This window comes from Bombina bombina, chromosome 6 (genome assembly GCF_027579735.1).
Source record: "Bombina bombina isolate aBomBom1 chromosome 6, aBomBom1.pri, whole genome shotgun sequence".
Classification (NCBI taxonomy): Eukaryota; Metazoa; Chordata; class Amphibia; order Anura; family Bombinatoridae; genus Bombina; species Bombina bombina.
Window position 1 is genome coordinate 648185601 of NC_069504.1, and position 17246 is coordinate 648202846.

General features: G+C 35.4%; 1 protein-coding gene across 1 annotated transcript in view; it reads right to left on the reverse strand.

Annotated features, from left to right (window-relative positions):
* LOC128664547 (aminopeptidase N-like) overlaps positions 1-17246 on the reverse strand; it is a 108730-nt gene that overhangs the window by 27386 nt on the left and 64098 nt on the right. The window contains exons 13-19 of the mRNA XM_053719365.1: positions 15670-15746; positions 15394-15527; positions 14153-14208; positions 12036-12183; positions 11268-11359; positions 7208-7315; positions 1433-1603 (exon numbers count right to left, since the gene is read on the reverse strand). Of these exons, the coding sequence (XP_053575340.1) occupies positions 1433-1603; positions 7208-7315; positions 11268-11359; positions 12036-12183; positions 14153-14208; positions 15394-15527; positions 15670-15746 (786 nt within the window). The remainder of the gene's footprint in view (positions 1-1432; positions 1604-7207; positions 7316-11267; positions 11360-12035; positions 12184-14152; positions 14209-15393; positions 15528-15669; positions 15747-17246) is intronic.

A 17246-nucleotide genomic window follows, 5' to 3' on the forward strand; every position in this document is an offset into this window, starting at 1 on the left:
GAAGAGCTAAAAGCCTAAATAAAAGTTAAGTTTTATTTAAACCGGAATTTGCCTAGTGCTCCTCTCTTCTTTGATTGCAAGATCGGGATGTGTGGAAAAGTTCAGGCGTTTTGTCAGGCTTTAGTTAGAATTAAGCCTGTGTTTAAACCTGTTGCTCCGCCATGGAGTTTAAATTTAGTTCTTAAAGTTCTCCAAGGGGTTCCGTTTGAACCTTTTTATTCCATAGATATTAAACTTTTATCTTGGAAAGTTCTGTTTCTAGTAGCTATCTCCTCGGCTCGAAGAGTTTTGGAGTTATCTGCTTTACAGTGTGATTCCCCTTATCTGATTTTCCATGCAGATAAGGTAGTTTTGTGTACCAAACCTGGGTTTCTTCCTAAGGTAGTATCTAATAAGAACATCAATCAGGAGATTGTTGTTCCTTCATTATGTCCTAATCCTTCCTCAAAGAAGGAACGTCTTTTACACAATCTTGATGTGGTTCGTGCTTTAAAATTTTATTTACAAGCTATGAAGGATTTTCGTCAAACATCTGCTTTGTTTGTTGTCTACTCTGGACAGAGGAGAGGCCAAAAGGCTTCGGCAACTTCTCTTCCTTTTTGGCTAAGAAGCATAATCCGCTTAGCTTATGAGACTGCTGACTCCTGAAAGAATTGCAGCTCATTCCACTAGAGCGGTGGCTTCCTCATGGGCTTTTAAAAATGAGGCTTCTGTTGAACAGATTTGTAAGACGGCGACTTGGTCTTCGCTTCACAATTTTTCTAAATTCTACAAATTCGATTCTTTTGCTTCTTTGGAGGCTATTTTTGGGAGAAAGATCTTGCAGGCAGTAGTGCCTTCCGTTTAAGTTCCTGCCTTGTCCCTCCCTTCATCCATGTCCTAAAGCTTTGGTATTGGTATCTCACAAGTAATGGATGAACCCGTGGACTGGATACACTTTTAAATGAGAAAACTCAATTTATGCTTACCTGATAAATTTATTTCTCTTGTGGTGTATCCAGTCCACGGCCCGCCCTGTTATTTTAAGGCAAGCATTTTTTATTTTTAAACTACAGTCACCACTGCAGCCTATAGTTTCTCCTTTTTTTTGCTTGTCTTCGGTCGAATGACTGGGGGTGGCAGTTAGGGGAGGAGCTATATAGAAAGCTCTGCTGTGGGTGTCCTCTTGCAGCTTCCTGTTGGGAAGGAGAATATCCCACAAGTAATGGATGAACCCGTGGACTGGATACACCACAAGAGAAATAAATTTATCAGGTAAGCATAAATTGTATTTTTTGCATACATTGAATACACTGCAGCTTGTATAAGTCATTGGAAATATTTGAAGAGGAAAACAATTTTATAATACAGTATCCCTTTAATTTATGACTGTAATGAAATGTATTTCCCTGACAAATGGATCTTCATGTAATTTATCCACAATTAATTATACCTGGTTAGAATCCATGGTTCCCTGCTGCAGGTCAGAGCTGCCCTGAGCTTATCTGCTTCTTGGGCATTATCTGTGCTTTTGAACTGATTCCATATAAAATCCCATTCTTTTTCTCCCCCTTGGGCTACTCCATTGCAGTAGATGGTTGTTCTCAAGTTTGGATGAATTGGGCTATCAAAGCAAATAAAGAGACAATTATTTGGCTCACGTTAGTACTTTTATTTCATCCAAATGGCAATTTGCTAAAAAATTCTCTTACACAATCTCTGTCTTTTTTTGTTTGGCTAATTTAAATTTCATCAGTAAAAAAGAAACACAAACAATGCAAAAACATCAAAGGACACTTCTCTTATAACTGAACAATACTGCACAGAATAATTTGTGTCCTTATTTAATGTTATGTAAACATAATGCCAGTGGCCCTTTTATGTAGGGTACTAGTAGTTCAACTTAAATCAAACTAGACACCTGGAACTCATTCATTTAAAAGTGCATCCAGGAAAGATATAATTACTTTGTAAATATTAGATGATTTACTCAGTATAAACAGAAGGTAATGGAAAAGCATCTAAACACAGCTGCACCTCTAGAGGAAAACATTCATTCTTTAGTCTGTAATTAACACATTCAAATCCAGAGAGAGAAACATCACATTGTACATCAATATTTCCAAACATATTGAGTGACCATATGTTACAAGGGCATTTATGACAGCTATTTATCAGAATATGGATATCATCTATACCTTATTGCATTTTCCATAGACTCATCAGCTACAACACACTTGGGGGCAGATTTATCATCAGTCTGTCCGACATGATCCGATCAGGGGGTCATGTCCAACAAAAATCGATGAATGCCATATCATTGCACAAGCAGTTCTTGTGAACTGCTTGTGCAATGCCACCCCCTGCAGATTAATGGCCAATCGTCCACTAGCAGGAGGTGTCAATCAACCCGATTGTATAGGATCGGGCGAATTGATGTTCGCAGCCTCAGAGCAGGCGGATCAGTTATGGAGCAGCAGTCTTAAAACCGCTGCTTCATAACTGCTGTTTCCAGCGAGCTTGAAGAAACAGAGGCATCAAGCTCCATTCGGAGCTAGATAATTCGGCCCCTTGGTCTTTCTTAAGAAAAAAACAACATACCTCTTGCCTCCCACATCACCGTCACTAAATAAACCTATTAACCCCTAAACCACCAGCCCGCCACATCGCAAAACACTAAATTAAGCTATAAACCCCTAAACCTAGCAATCCCTTAACTTTAAATTAAAATTACAAGATACCTATTTTAAAATGAATAAAAATTTCAAATTAAAAAAACCTAAGTTTAAACTATATATTAAACTAACATTACTATTATACTAAAATTAAAATAACTATCAATTAAATAAATTAAATTACAAATTAAAAAAACCTAACCCTACTAAAAAAATTAAATCTACAATTACAAAAAATAACAAACTAAATTATCCAAAATAAAAACAATTACACCTAATCTAATAGCCCTATAAAAATAAAAAAGCCCCCCCCCGAAATAAAAAAATCCATAGCCTACAATAAACTACCAATAGCCCTTAAAAGGGCCTTTTGTAGGGCATTGCCCTAAAGAAATCAGTTATTTTCCCTGTAAAAATATACAAAGACCCCCCCAACAGTAAAACCCGCCACCTAACCAATGCCCCAAAATAAAAAACCTAACTCTAAACAAAACTAAGCTACCCATTGCCCTGAAAAGGGCATTCAGCTCTTTTTCATTGCCCTTAAAAGGGCATTTAGTTCTTTTAAGAAAGCCCAAAACTCTAATCTAAAAAAAAAAAAACCCCAAAAAAGTTTAAAAAAACCTAACACTAACCCCCAATTATCCGCTTACAGATTTTGAAGTCCGGACATCCAGCCAGCAAGAAGTCTTCATCCAGGCGACGAGGCCTTCATCCATCCAGGTGGCGTCTTCTATCTTCATCCCGGCAGTGCGGAGCGGTTCCATCCTGAAGACATCCGGCGCTGAGCATCCTCTTCATATGGTCGCTGCCGTACACTGAATCTTCAATGCAATAAAATCCTATTAGCTGTTCAAATCAGCCAATAGGATGAGAGCTACTGAAATTCTATTGACTGATTTGAATAGCCAATAGAATTTCAGTAGCTCTCATCCTATTGGCTGATTTGAATTTCCAAAATCAAATCAGCCAATAGGAATGCAAGGGACGCCATTTTGAAAAGGCTCCCTTGTATTCAAGACATCCGGCTCCGTGCCGGATGTCTTCAGGATGGAGCCGCTATTTTGGGGGGCTTTTTTATTTTTATAGGGCTATTAGATTAGGTGTAATTGTTTTTATTTTGGATAATTTAGTTTGTTATTTTTCATAATTTAGTGTTTGTTATTTTTTGTACTTTAGTACTTTTTTTATTTTTTGGACTTTAGTATTTTTTATTTTTTATAATTGTAGATTTTATTTTATTTAGTAGGGTTAGGTTTTTTTATGTGTAATTTAATGTATTTAATTTGTAGTTACTTTAATTTTAGTATAATAGTAATGTTAGTTTGATTTATAGTTTAAATTAAGGTTTTTTTTTTTAATTTCCCAGGTAAATTTTTATTTATTTTAAGTTAGGGATATTGTAATTTTAATTTAAAGTTAGGGGGTTGTTAGGTTTAGGGGTTAATAGTTTAATTTCGTTTTTGCCGATGTGGGGGGCTGGCGGTTTAGGGGTTAATAGGTTTATTTAGTGGTAGTGATGTGGGAGATCAGAGGTTTAGGGGTTAATAACTTTATTTAGCTGCAGCGATGTCGGGGAGCGGCGGAATAGGGGTTAATATCTTTATTATAGTGTGGGCGATGTTGGGGTGCGGGGGAATAGGGGTTAATAACTTTAGTTAATTAATTTTATTAGTGGCAACGATGTCAGGAACGGCAGATTAGGGGTTAATAACTTTAAAATAGTGTTTGCGATGCTGGAGGGTCTCGGTTTAAGGGTTAATAGGTAGTTTATGGGTGTTAGTGTACTTTGTAACAGTTTTGTGTAACAGTTTTGTTGCGTAAAACTCATAACTACAGGTCTTATATTTCAAAACGGATCGTGTCGGTATAGGCTGTAACGCAAAATATTTAGCCTCAACGCAAAAATTGTGATGGCAGCACAATGGAAATCCCACACAAAAACGTCATTTTTTCTAGTGGGGGACTGACGTTTAGAGGCTAAAAGGCTTGCAGTACAGCTATACTGACAAGACTCGTAATGGCTGCATTGCTGTTTTAATGCTGAAATGGCCATTTTTTAAGGGTTAAAATACGAATGCAAAACTCATAATCTAGGTGTTGTAGAATAATGAGATACTTAGGGCTTGATGATTGAAAGCTCTCTGATCTGGCGAGATTATCAAAGAATGCTCGCCAGTCCTATTTCCCTGGTGGAATGATCTAAAGCCACTTTTTACCCTGAAAACAGGGTGTCTCGCTAAGGGGCGTATACTGCATTTTCATAAGAAATTTGCACAATAAAATTCATATTTTAAACATCATACAAAACAAATATTTGAACCATTCACACAAAAATAAGCAGGAAAAATTGTATTGTTAAGGTGCATCAAAAATCGTATTTTAACATAAAAGTAAAAGGTGTATGTAATTTACATAGGAATAAATCAAATTAAATATGCACAGTGTAAATCGTAATGGTAGTAAACTGGATGTGCAAAAATCACACAGAAATTTTGAACTTATAAATACAAAATGAAAAGCGTAATTGTTGTTTTTTTGTAAAATGGGCTGAACATGGGTGTTCCAAGGTCATATATGAAAATAGCTCTCTAATCCCAGCCTAATTCTATAAAGATTTTCGCACTGCAGATCTCACAGTTTTTTCTCGCCAACTAAAAGGTGGCGAGCTTTCCTCAAAACAATACAAACACTTATAACCCCAATAGAAAAACAAATGCATACGAACATATAGGCGAATGTAAGATGCTCTATGCAGGAAGCAGCATAATGTGAGTTATATTGGCTGCAGGAATTTAATTTTAAAGTGCTCCCCCTGCTCCCTGATAACTTCGCTCTTAGGAGCAAAGTGTCCCTATCCAATGAGCTTCATTACTATTAATAGGAGCCATCTCGCCACTTGCAGGGACTGCCCCTTTTTTACGATCATTGCACCGGAGCAGCCCTGTGAGAGTCAGTGATAAAAAGTAGGTTTGAGCTGGCGAAGATTATATCATCGAGCCCTTAGAGTCTAACAGATGATTTGCAAATGTTTTAAGCTACTGCCTGAATATTTATTTATGTTTTGAATCTTGAAGATGAGGCAATAAATATAATAAATTATTGACAGAGTGACAGGAGACTTTTTAAAAGTGAACCATGATTTAATATGCTTAATAACATTAAGACAGGACAGGTGCCTGCCTTTATGTGACACAATTTTATCGAACCGGTTTCAAACCAATGAAATTGCATTCACACAATAGAATGACATCATTACCATATGGACATTGGTGCAACACAAACTCCATATAGACCACATCAATATGGACATAAAAAGCAGCAGTCATTATTAAAGGTTCTGAAGCACATAATATGTTCATGGTATTAGATTCATGTTATCATAACCTAGTAGATGAGGTTGAAAGAAGACAAAGTCCTTAAAGGGACAGTCAACACTTCATTTAACATGATTGGATATTGAAAATAAAAAAACGAAGATCCGCCTGCACTATACCCCTCCTGCCTTGCCGCCTTGCTTCTGTCCTAATCAGCGTTGCTAACCTCTCTAATAACCGGTAAATATGGCAGCCGAACTCCCCCCACCGTAGCTGCCTTCTTCTTCAACTGATAAGCAAATCAGAATCCAGTCCTCGTACAGAAATTGCACGCGCGTGCAGGAGGGGTATAGTGCAGGCGGATCTTCGGTTTTTTATTTTCAATATCCAATCATGTTAAATGAAGTGTTGACTGTCCCTTTAATGCAAAACCTTTACAGATCCTTGTTGATCCCTGTTTTCCTAATTAATATTACATTTTCCAAGTGAACTGATCATTGGTTATACATTAAGATGCCTACTCATTTAACAAAATCATTTGTAATAACAGGCTCTTTTTATAGCCAAAAATATATCTAAGTCCTTTTTAAAGTCATATATTGTACTGGCAATTACTAGCTCACCAGTTGAAGAGCTCTGCAGTTTAAACATATTTTTGTTTCTGGAAATAAAACATAATTCCCTGCAGCCTTAACATGCAACCTCTTGTATCATGTAAGTGCTCGTGCAATCTCTAAATATGGGTCATTAATATATTTGTAATCAGATTAACTATCAAGCATTTATTTTGCCAAGTAATATAGCTAACATCATCTTGTAGCTAAAATCAATTTCCCTTAATGGTTTTGTGATAAGTGTAGCATATTGATTATTGTGAAGTGATATCCTGGCCATGAGAGAACCTCTAACACCATCTAATATATTCTAGTTCTGTAATATCCTTTGTAATAATTAGTCCTCATAGCTGTCCTCCATACTCAAGGTGAGGTTTTTCAAGTGATTTATACAGGGCAGAATTAGCAATATTATACTCTTCCATTACACCCATGTCCCCAGGTTGACGTTATTTTTTTAATTCCTCTCCAGACAATCCCTTCCCACCACTGTCAAACTGGGAAGTTTCATGTCTAGCTGCTTTTGAGACAATCTTCTTGTGAAACCCTTTAATAACACAAAATGTATATACAGGTTCCAGGCCCACACCGTTTGGGATTATGGGATAGTAAATGTACTCACTTATAGGTACTATTGTTCATCCAGTCATTTAGCAATCTGGAAGCTAACGCTCCACATTCTGCAATGCCATATGTACAAGCAGTGCTAATTGCATTGATTTCATTGTATCTGTAAAGAAATAATACAAAGATAAAAAAACAACCAATTGAAAAAAAATAAAAACATTTTTATATTTGTATTCTATAAAATAAAAACAATAAGAAAGACAACAGAAGCAAAGAATTTGCTGGAAAACAAGTGGTTAAAGACAGCAAAGAGCTACAGAAGGATCAGTCATGTAGACTGAGGACAAGAGCCAGATTGTATCATATACTGAAGGTGATAAAGTGCAAATAAAAAACTGTAATTGCAATACCTTAGATGATGGTGTGGATAGGTAGAGGGGACATTAGTTAAAGCACCAGTAAATACAGTAGATTTGCATAATAAACTTATGCGTGATAACAAGACAAGGCAATAGCACTTGGGGGCCGAATTATCAAGATCAGAATGGAGCTTGATGCCCGTGTTTCTAGCGAGTCTTCAGGCTCACCAGAAACACCAGTTATGAAGCAACACTCTAAAGACCGCTTCTCCATAACCTGTCCACCTGCTCTGAGGTGGAGGACAGACATCGCCGGAAATCAACCCGATCGAATATGATCGGGTTGATTGAAACCCCCTGCTAGCTGCCGATTGGCCGTGAATCTGCAGGGGGCGGCATTGCACCAGCAGTTCACAAGAACTGCTGGTGCAATGCTGAATGCGGAGAACGTATGCTGTCCGCATTCAGCGATGTCTGTCGGACATGGTCCGCTGATCGAATCATGCCAGACAGACATTTGATAAATAGGCCCCATAATCTGAACTTCAAATGAGCAGAATATTTTTTTCTGACAAATTTCAGTTATGTCTACTTCCACTCCCACTGCACCAAGTGACAGCCATTAGCCAATCACAAATGGATACACATATATCATATGAAATCTTGCACATGCTCAGTAGGAGCTGTTGACTAAAAAAGTGTAAATATAAAAAGAGTGTGCACATTTTGTTAATTGAAGTAAATTGGAAAGTTGTTTAAAATTGCTGCTCTATCTGAATCATGAAGTTTAATTTTGACTTGAGTGTCCCTTTAATAAATAGGACTTATGCAAGAGAATGCTTGTTTATAAAGGTGCAATCAGTGTTAATTAGGGAATTGTCATTAGTGAGACAAATGTAGAAATATATGAGTTAGAATTGGGGTTAGTATAGCAAACAGGGAGGTGGGAGGGGCTAGAGCAGAACCAGAAGGTTTCAAGATAGGATGATGTTAAGTAGACAAATGCACAGACAAAAATTAATTTACGACAGATCAAAGGTCATGAGCAAAAGGATTTTGTTTTTTTCTGAAATTTGTTAAGGGTGTCACTGGAATTTGTTAAACAGAAATATGTTTGTCCACCATTTCCTATGGGAAAATGATTCAGGACAGCAGAGGGCCAGCTGGCCAGAAGTTTACAATTAAATAAAGTTAAAATAGTTTCAAGTGCTACTGCTACAAGCCATGAGGTCAGGATTGGCCAATCAATCAACTAACAAGAACATTGCCGGATTGCTATTGAATAGTGTAAATTTGAACGTTTCTCACCTGCAAAGAAACCTTTCCTGCCTCTTGAGTAATGGTTTTAACCGAATATGTTTTTCATTAAAGGGCTTCTAACTAATAATATTTGGACAAATATGATGAATTTAGTACAAACTATATATTTTTTTTACATTTGTCCAAATCCAAATAAATGTTTAATGATACAAGTTTAAGCACCTTATTGTCTGTATCACAAATTTAATGGTTCAGGTATAGAGTGCAATTTTAAGAGAGTAATTAATTTACTTCTATTATCAAATGTACTTAATTATTTTGATATCCTTTGTTAAACAGCATATCTATTGAGTCTCAGGAGCAACAATGCACTACTGGTCTTTTGCTGCTGATTGGTAGCAGCACACATAAGCCTATTGTCATTGACGTAGATGTGCTCAGCTAGCTCCCAATGGTGAATTGCTCCACTGGAGCTGACTTAACCTCTTTGCATGGGGTTAAGCACACAGAGCATTTGATTATTGCACTATTTTTTCATTTAAGTAACACATTTATTTTGCCTCTTTTCCTGAAATGTCACACCAAAATGTTTATTGTTTATAAAGCTAGATCATTTCTTTATTACCCAATCCCCAGTTTTGCATAACCAACACTGTTACATTAATGCAATTTTTACCTCTGCAATTACCTTGCATCTAAGTCTCTGTAGACTGCTCCTTACCTCAGTTCTTTTGACAGACTTGTATTTTAGCCAAACAGTGCTGACTCATAAATAACGCCACAGGATTGAGCATCTATACGACACACATGAACTAGTGCTCTCTAGCTATGAAAAACTGTCAAAATGCACTGAGATAAGAAGCAGTCTTCAAGGGCTTAGAAAATAGCATATGAGCTTACCAAGGTTTAGCTTTCAACAAAGAATACCAAAAGAACAAAGCAGACTTGATGATAAAAGTAAATTGGAAAGTTGTTAAACATTGCATGCCCTATCTGAGCCATGAAAGGTTAATTTTGACTAGACTGACCTTTAAATTGTGCTTTTTTCAATCCAGAGGACTGGAAGTGCACACTACTGAATTTACCAGGTTAACCCTGCTACATATCTTTAAAGAGGTTATCAGATACCTCACTGCAAATCAGTCAAAGTTTTTTTTAAACAAGGGATAAGAACGGTGGCTGTCAAAAAAACCCAATTGCAGCAAGCAAGGTTTTCATTTGTTTTGATGGCATTCTATAGCAAGACAACAGATAATTCTAGTAATTATGTGAGTAATTTACTATAGCTTTTTGTGTCAAGAGATAAAGCCCTATTGTGTTTATTGTATTATTATAGGCTGTGGAGTTAGTAACTGTAAGACATTGTGCATTGGACACATTGAATACAAATAAGAGAAGCAGGAATAGCAGACCTCAGCATGTCTGGTCCCATCATAAATGATATGAGGTAAAAAAAAGCAACATCAGAGGATGCAGAATGGGAAGAAGTATTAGCAGAAATAAGAAGATACATTTGTGATAGAGAATGTTGTAGAATACAGCATGGATGTTTGCAAAAAATGAGAAATTTGCAAATTTTACTGAAATTCTGTATAGCATAATAACAGAGGAATTACAGAGAATAAGGACACTTCCAGTTGTAGTGAATATAGAGGATGTCAGAGTGTTTAAAACATTTTTGTTAGAGAGTTAAAAGGTTGGATGAGAGCATAAAAACTGAGCAAAGGCAAATACAAGAGGGCTTGTCTAGTTAATGTCCTATGTAAGTACTTTTTACAATCACTTAGGGGCTGTTGAAAAAAACATAAATAGATGAACAGGAAGAGATAGATAGCTAAATAGATAGATGATAGATAGACGACAGATAGATAGATGATAGATAGATTGATTGATTGATTGATTGACAGACAGGCAGACTGACAGACATAAAGATAGATAGTCAGACAGACATACATAGATAAATAGATGATAGATAGATGATAGATAGATAGATAGATAGATAGATAGATAGATAGATAGATAGATAGATATAGATGATAGATAGATGACAGATAGATAGAGAGATGATAGATAGATGATAGATAGATGGCAGATAGATAGATAAATAGATGGATAAAGATAGATAGATGATAGATAGACAACAGACAGATAAATAGATAGATGATAGACAGATAGATAGAGCGATAGATAGCTAGATAAATAGATAGAGAGGGAGAGAGATAGATAGCTAGACAGACAGATAGATAGATAGATGATAAATACTTAGATGACAGATAGATAGATAGATAGATAGATAGATAGATAGATAGATAGATAGATAGATGATAGATAGATTGATAGACAGATAGATAGAGATAGATAGATGATAGATACTTAGACGACAGATAGATGATAGATAGAGAGAGAGAGAGAGAGAGAGAGAGAGATAGACAGGCAGACAGAGAGACAGACAGATAGACAGATGCTGCAAATGAGATATTAGTGTTGTGATCTTACTGCTCAGTTAGTGGTTCTGGTATCTCTTTCCAGTCCTTTGTTTTATTTTTAAAATACTCAAACAATGGAAGGACTTGTTTTGCCATGTATTGCTGTAAAATAAGAATACTTATAAATGCTTTCAGAAATAATTTAGATGCTGAATTCACTTAAATATGATTAGATTACTCTTGAGAATAAAAAAATAAAAAAACATCCCTCCTATTAGTGTGCAAAATAAACTAATACTAAATACTAGCAGCTAGTTATGGCTGATTGTAATAGACACCCTCTAAGAAGCTTCAGCAGCATGAACACTGGTACCTATATGATCTAGTAGATTTATTTATCTACATTTGGGGGATCATCTAACCTCTCTTACTCTCTGTTTTAATAGTAGCCATAACAGTGACCCCATCTCAATTAATCCTAACTGCACATAACCCCCACTGTGATTAATTCCTAATTGCCTGGATGATCTCTTGTAAAAAAGATGTAACTGCTCAGACCCGATAACGCTAACAGATATCCCCCAGAACCCCAAAGTAATTAAGGGTTAATCTATCCGCTCTGCAAATTCTGTCATAGCCCCTGCAACATCTAAGGCCCCCCCATTCTGGATAGTTACCAAAGTAGATATTTTGGAGGCAAGAGAGAAACAGCCAATCAGAAGCTGTATCATTGGAGTCATAGGAAAAGAGCTATCAAAGAGCTACTGGATCTGTCTTCTACAACCAGCAAAAACATAATTGACAAAGATTGAGATCTTGTGAATACAACAGCCATTACCTTCATAGGCCCATAAACCTCTGTGCGATCAAACATCTGTACAAAGTAGCTTAAGCTCCCCAGAGCTGCCTGCCAGGGCATGTATTCCACTTCCTTTGAAAGAAATTTTGTTGTATCCAGTGCTCTGGTGGTGTTTATATATTTTGCCCTAGAATATAATGATATATGATAATTAAAAATTTTTTTAATCAAAATGAGGTAAATGGAAAGGTTGAGCGGACAGTACTAAACATAGGGAAAGGATCCAATAAGGTGCGTTTTTTATACAATTAGGTCATGAGTAGACTGGAAGTGTTAAATGGATAGTAAACAATAAGGGCCAGTTTACAAGTCAAACGCTATTCAACTGCGCCAGAAGTAAGCTTTTTGCGCTCGTCGGGTTGCGCTGGTATTATGAGTTAAAAGTAAACTATTTTTGATCTCACTCTAACCCACTGGTTTTAAACCTCTCCTCAGGCCTCCTTAACAGGACACATTTAGAGCACAGTTGAAATAATCAGCTGATTACAAAACATGTTTATTTTATCTGCTTTCATCCAAGATAATTCTGAAAACCTGGCCTGTTGGGGAGGCCAGTGTTCTAACCTGACAAGTGCAAAAAGCCGAACTTACATGTTCAAATATTCCCCCATAGAAGTCAATGAAGCAAAAAAACACCCAACTCACACGCAAACCCGATTGCATATTCTCATGTGCGCTATCCCATCATGAAAATATGAATATTTCACATTCCAATGTTCTTCACATACAAGAATATGTTCTATTTATTCATAAATGCATATATATATATATATATATATATACAGTATAAATATATGATGGTATTTTGTAAAATATATATCTATACGGTATAGACAGGTATATATAGGAATATCTGTTTAGAAATACTTAGAACATATTCTGCTATTTGCAGAACATTGGAAAGTGAAATACTTATAGTAAATACACAGTATAACACTTTATTAAAGGATTACTTTCTGTTATAATTTTTAAGCTAAACAACTAACATATTAAAGTTAATAAACATTAATTAAAACCTACTGACCTATATTTTCTCCAAAACAAAGTTTCATAACGTTCTAAAAGTTATATCTTTTATTCGCCGATGATGTCACGTTATCCTGCCCACTATTTTCAGCACTGCATGTTCAAAATACTTAAACCAATAACTTTGTGTTTAAAGCGCCATTTTGAAACCTAGGTATTGTAAACGGATTGGTACAGAGCAAAGGATACCCACGGAGTGGGTTTGGAAAACAATTACATTTGCAGACAAGATTTCTGATATACGGTAGAGATATGTTAATGAAATGCTATTGAAAAAAGCGTATTTGGGATAGTTAGTTAGTAACAGGCATAGAAAATATTTACTTACAGTGGCCTTTTAAATATGAATATTGCAAAAATATTCTTTTTTTATGTTTTCATCTAGTTGACTGTAGAGGGCTCCAATACACGTCTATGTATGTATGTATGTATGTGTACATATGTATTTATGTGTTTAGATGTGTATATATATATATCTGTAATTACATATATACACATATAAATACATATGTACACACATATAAACATATATATATATATACATACATATACATCTTTAGACATGTATATGTATGTCTGTATCTCTATGTTAAAGCCCTTTGCCTGACCTTTTTTTCTAACACCTGAGATCTCATATCTTTGAGCCCTTATAACATTTTTGTGCAATATTTCTTTTTAATAATTTTTATTAGATAATGTTATGAGTGTAACTGTACTTTTTAATGTATTTTGATGCTTTGTGACACTTTTTTATTTTGCAAAACAGTTAACCAGAGCTCTAAGCACGCGGTAATCATTCTAGCAAAAATCACGATTGTGCTTAAGCGAGCGTGTTTACTTTCAACTTGTAATATGAGCGGTAAACCTGACAAGCACAAACATCCGCAATAAACCCCTTATCGATTGCACGTAACTGTTAGCGCTCCACTCATAATCTGGCCCTAAATACATTTAGTAAGAATAGTATTGAGGTTATTCTCCGTCTCCCCTAGTTATTGGTGCCAACATGTTGAACTCTAGATTTGTAGCAACAGCTTCAGAATTCTTAACACAGTGTTTCTTTTTCTTACCTTGCCAAATTAAAGGAATCATCAATTATCTGGGCCCGGTTAATTAGGGGAATTGCCTGTGAGACAAAAACATTAACAATATTAATCACTTCACTGTGGAGTTTTATTGTTTGCCATTCTAATTCAGTGATGGTTAAAATCCTAGCAAATAAATAATATATTTATATTTACATAAGAAATAAATAATATATTTATATAAGAAATAAATAATATATTTATATAGCAAATAAATAATATATTTATATAACAAATAAATAATATATTTAAATTTATATAACAAATAAATAATATATTTGCCAAAAATGTCTAGTGGCACAGGGCAAGATTTAGTTAAAGTTGAAGGGTGAGTAGTGGCTCCCCCAAAGCGCACATATTGTTTCATTTTTTCCTGGGGCACATAAACTATACTATAGCATACATTCTTGGTTCTGCTTTTTCCTGGGGGCCGCTAAAACTAGTGCAGAGAGCCACGTCTCTCAGGCCGCCAGTTTGCCATCCCTGTTATAATTTGCAAGGAAAATTATTTTTGCACAGCTGCTTAATGGATTCTAAATGACTTCTAAGTACAACAACCTATTTATTATTAGTGCATTGAGACACCTCACGAAGACTATTACAATCCACTAGAAAATACATTTTAAATGTTTTTTTTGCATGACCTTTGGATCTTAGTAATTGAATAGCCTTTTTTGTTGTTGTGTATGTTTACCTAATCCAAATGTAAAATTACTGTTGAAAGTAAAGATAGAAAACAAGTGAGTTCAATGTAAAGCTTTTGTACAATAATCTCTAATTGATCACAATGGAGGGGGGGGGGTGTCAATGTCTTTCACTAAACATTTTAAAATACAAATACAACCCAGAAAGGTGACACATCATAAGTGACACTAAGAGTAGGGAAAGGGAGAGGCGATGACATTTCTGCAATGAATTGTATACACTACAAAAGTCAGCATTCTAGGAAAGATAACAGAAAAAAAAATGCAAAAACAAGTATATTGTAAAGATATTTCTATTCGCATTTTAGATGGGCAGATCAAATACAATGTCATTTTAAAGACTGCAAGCGCCCAGAGATAGAATCTTCTCAGTCAAACTGTTTCTGCGTTTTTATCTACATCCTTTTTTAACTCGTTTATTTTTCTTTTTACATTTTAGGTTCATTTTTACATTTATCACAATTTAATATCCAGGCAATAAACAAGCATCACTAAAACGATAGTTATTGCCAAAATACTTACATCTGTGTTATCCTGTAGCGCCTTTAGAAGCTTTTCCCAATTTCCGTCATCATAATTAACCCTGTAGTACCCTGTTACGTTGATGTTTGCTAGAAGCCAGTTATATTCACTAGTTTTGAATTCATTATTTGTGTCTAGAGGTAGAAATAGTAAGGGTCAATAATTAAAATGAATTTAGGAATGAACACATTGCTCTTTTGTTTAAGGACAGTACTTGTAGCAGATGATACCACTGAGAAACATAGAAAATACAATGCTCATTATATGCATAGTTACCTTCAGCGTTTAGAAGCCACGTATTTTTTGTAAGGGAAGTATTTGTCTGATATGAAATTGGCACTTTCCATGTGTAACTGAAAAAATAAATAATAGAAAATGATTGTGAAATACAAAATCTAGTGTTCGCCAATCGCCATATAATAAATACAAACACAAATACTTAAAAGGGCCATAATACCCAAATGTTTAAACACTTGAAAGTGATGCAGCATAGCTGTAAAAAGCTGATTAGAAAATATCTCCTGAACATCTCTATGTAAAAAAGGAAGATATTTTACCTCAAAAGTTCCTCAGTAGCCACCTCCCATTGTAAAGGATTTTAGTGTGTTTGTCCTGGGACATCTGAAGGGACTAGCATCGTGCACTCTCATATTATTTCACCAATCAGGTAAAGGAAGCTTACTATGAAATCTCATGAGATTTAAGTCAAATCTCATGAGATCACAGTAAGAGTTCATGACCTCAGCACTGCTGATGCTGATTGGCTGCTGTTCATTTCTTCATTTTTTTAATTTTTTTACCTGCAGCTGGGAGCAGGTGAAGTATAACTTTTTACACAGAACTTACTCTGCTGAGCTGAGGAGATTGTGAGGTAAAATATCTTCCTTTTTTACATAGAGATACTCAGGTGATATTTTCCTGTCAGCTTTTTACAGTTATACTGCATCAGTTTCAAGTGATTTAGCATATGAGTATTATGTCCCTTTAATTATTATTTTATATATCCTTAAACCTGAATTTGTTTAGGATTTAGAACTAAAGATGGATCCATGCAGGGAACGTTTATTGATGTAAACAGTTTATATTTTGTTTGGTTTAAGCATTTTCCCTGTTTTAATATGGTTTAGTGAGGGGTCTATCATGAGATACTAGATTACAATAAAGCCATTCTGTTTACTGAACCTGTTATCCTAGACTTATAAGCCCTTTTGAGGAATTGAAGCTATTAAAATCAGATCAAGATACTTATTGACTTGCACCAAGGCTTTGTGTCATATTTAAAATAGCAGTGAAACGTCTGTGGTGAATGCTTTATGGTGATAGGTGACATTAGGGAATTGTGGTGATGAGGTTATTAGTGGTGAGATGGCGCACTGCAGTGCTTGTTGGGTTAATGCCAATCAGATATCATTAGCAAAATGAATTATTGAATTATCAGATAATGCTGTTCTGGAGCCCATAGAGAGGACTATCTGCATTAGAACAGTAAAACCCAATGATATTTGTAAACAGTATACCAGATGGATTAGATAAATTAATTGAACCTTTCCCCGAATGTGAGAGAGGCTTGTTTTTAGAATTCAGTAATGGATTTTTTAAATTTTTTTGTTGAGAAACAAAAAAAATCTTTCTTTTTTTTCTTTTCTTTTTTACTTCGGAAGTGGAATCTTCTATGTCATTGTGCGTCTCTAAACAACTATTATTTAGAAGGTATTCAGAATAAAACGGGATTTATGGTTGCTTTACACATTGATGAAGGAATAACTTCCTTTTAAGCAACTGTGCACCTCGATATTTAGAAGTCCCTACCACTGTAGCAGAAACCTTCTTGGTACTATGCCAGAAGGAAGTCC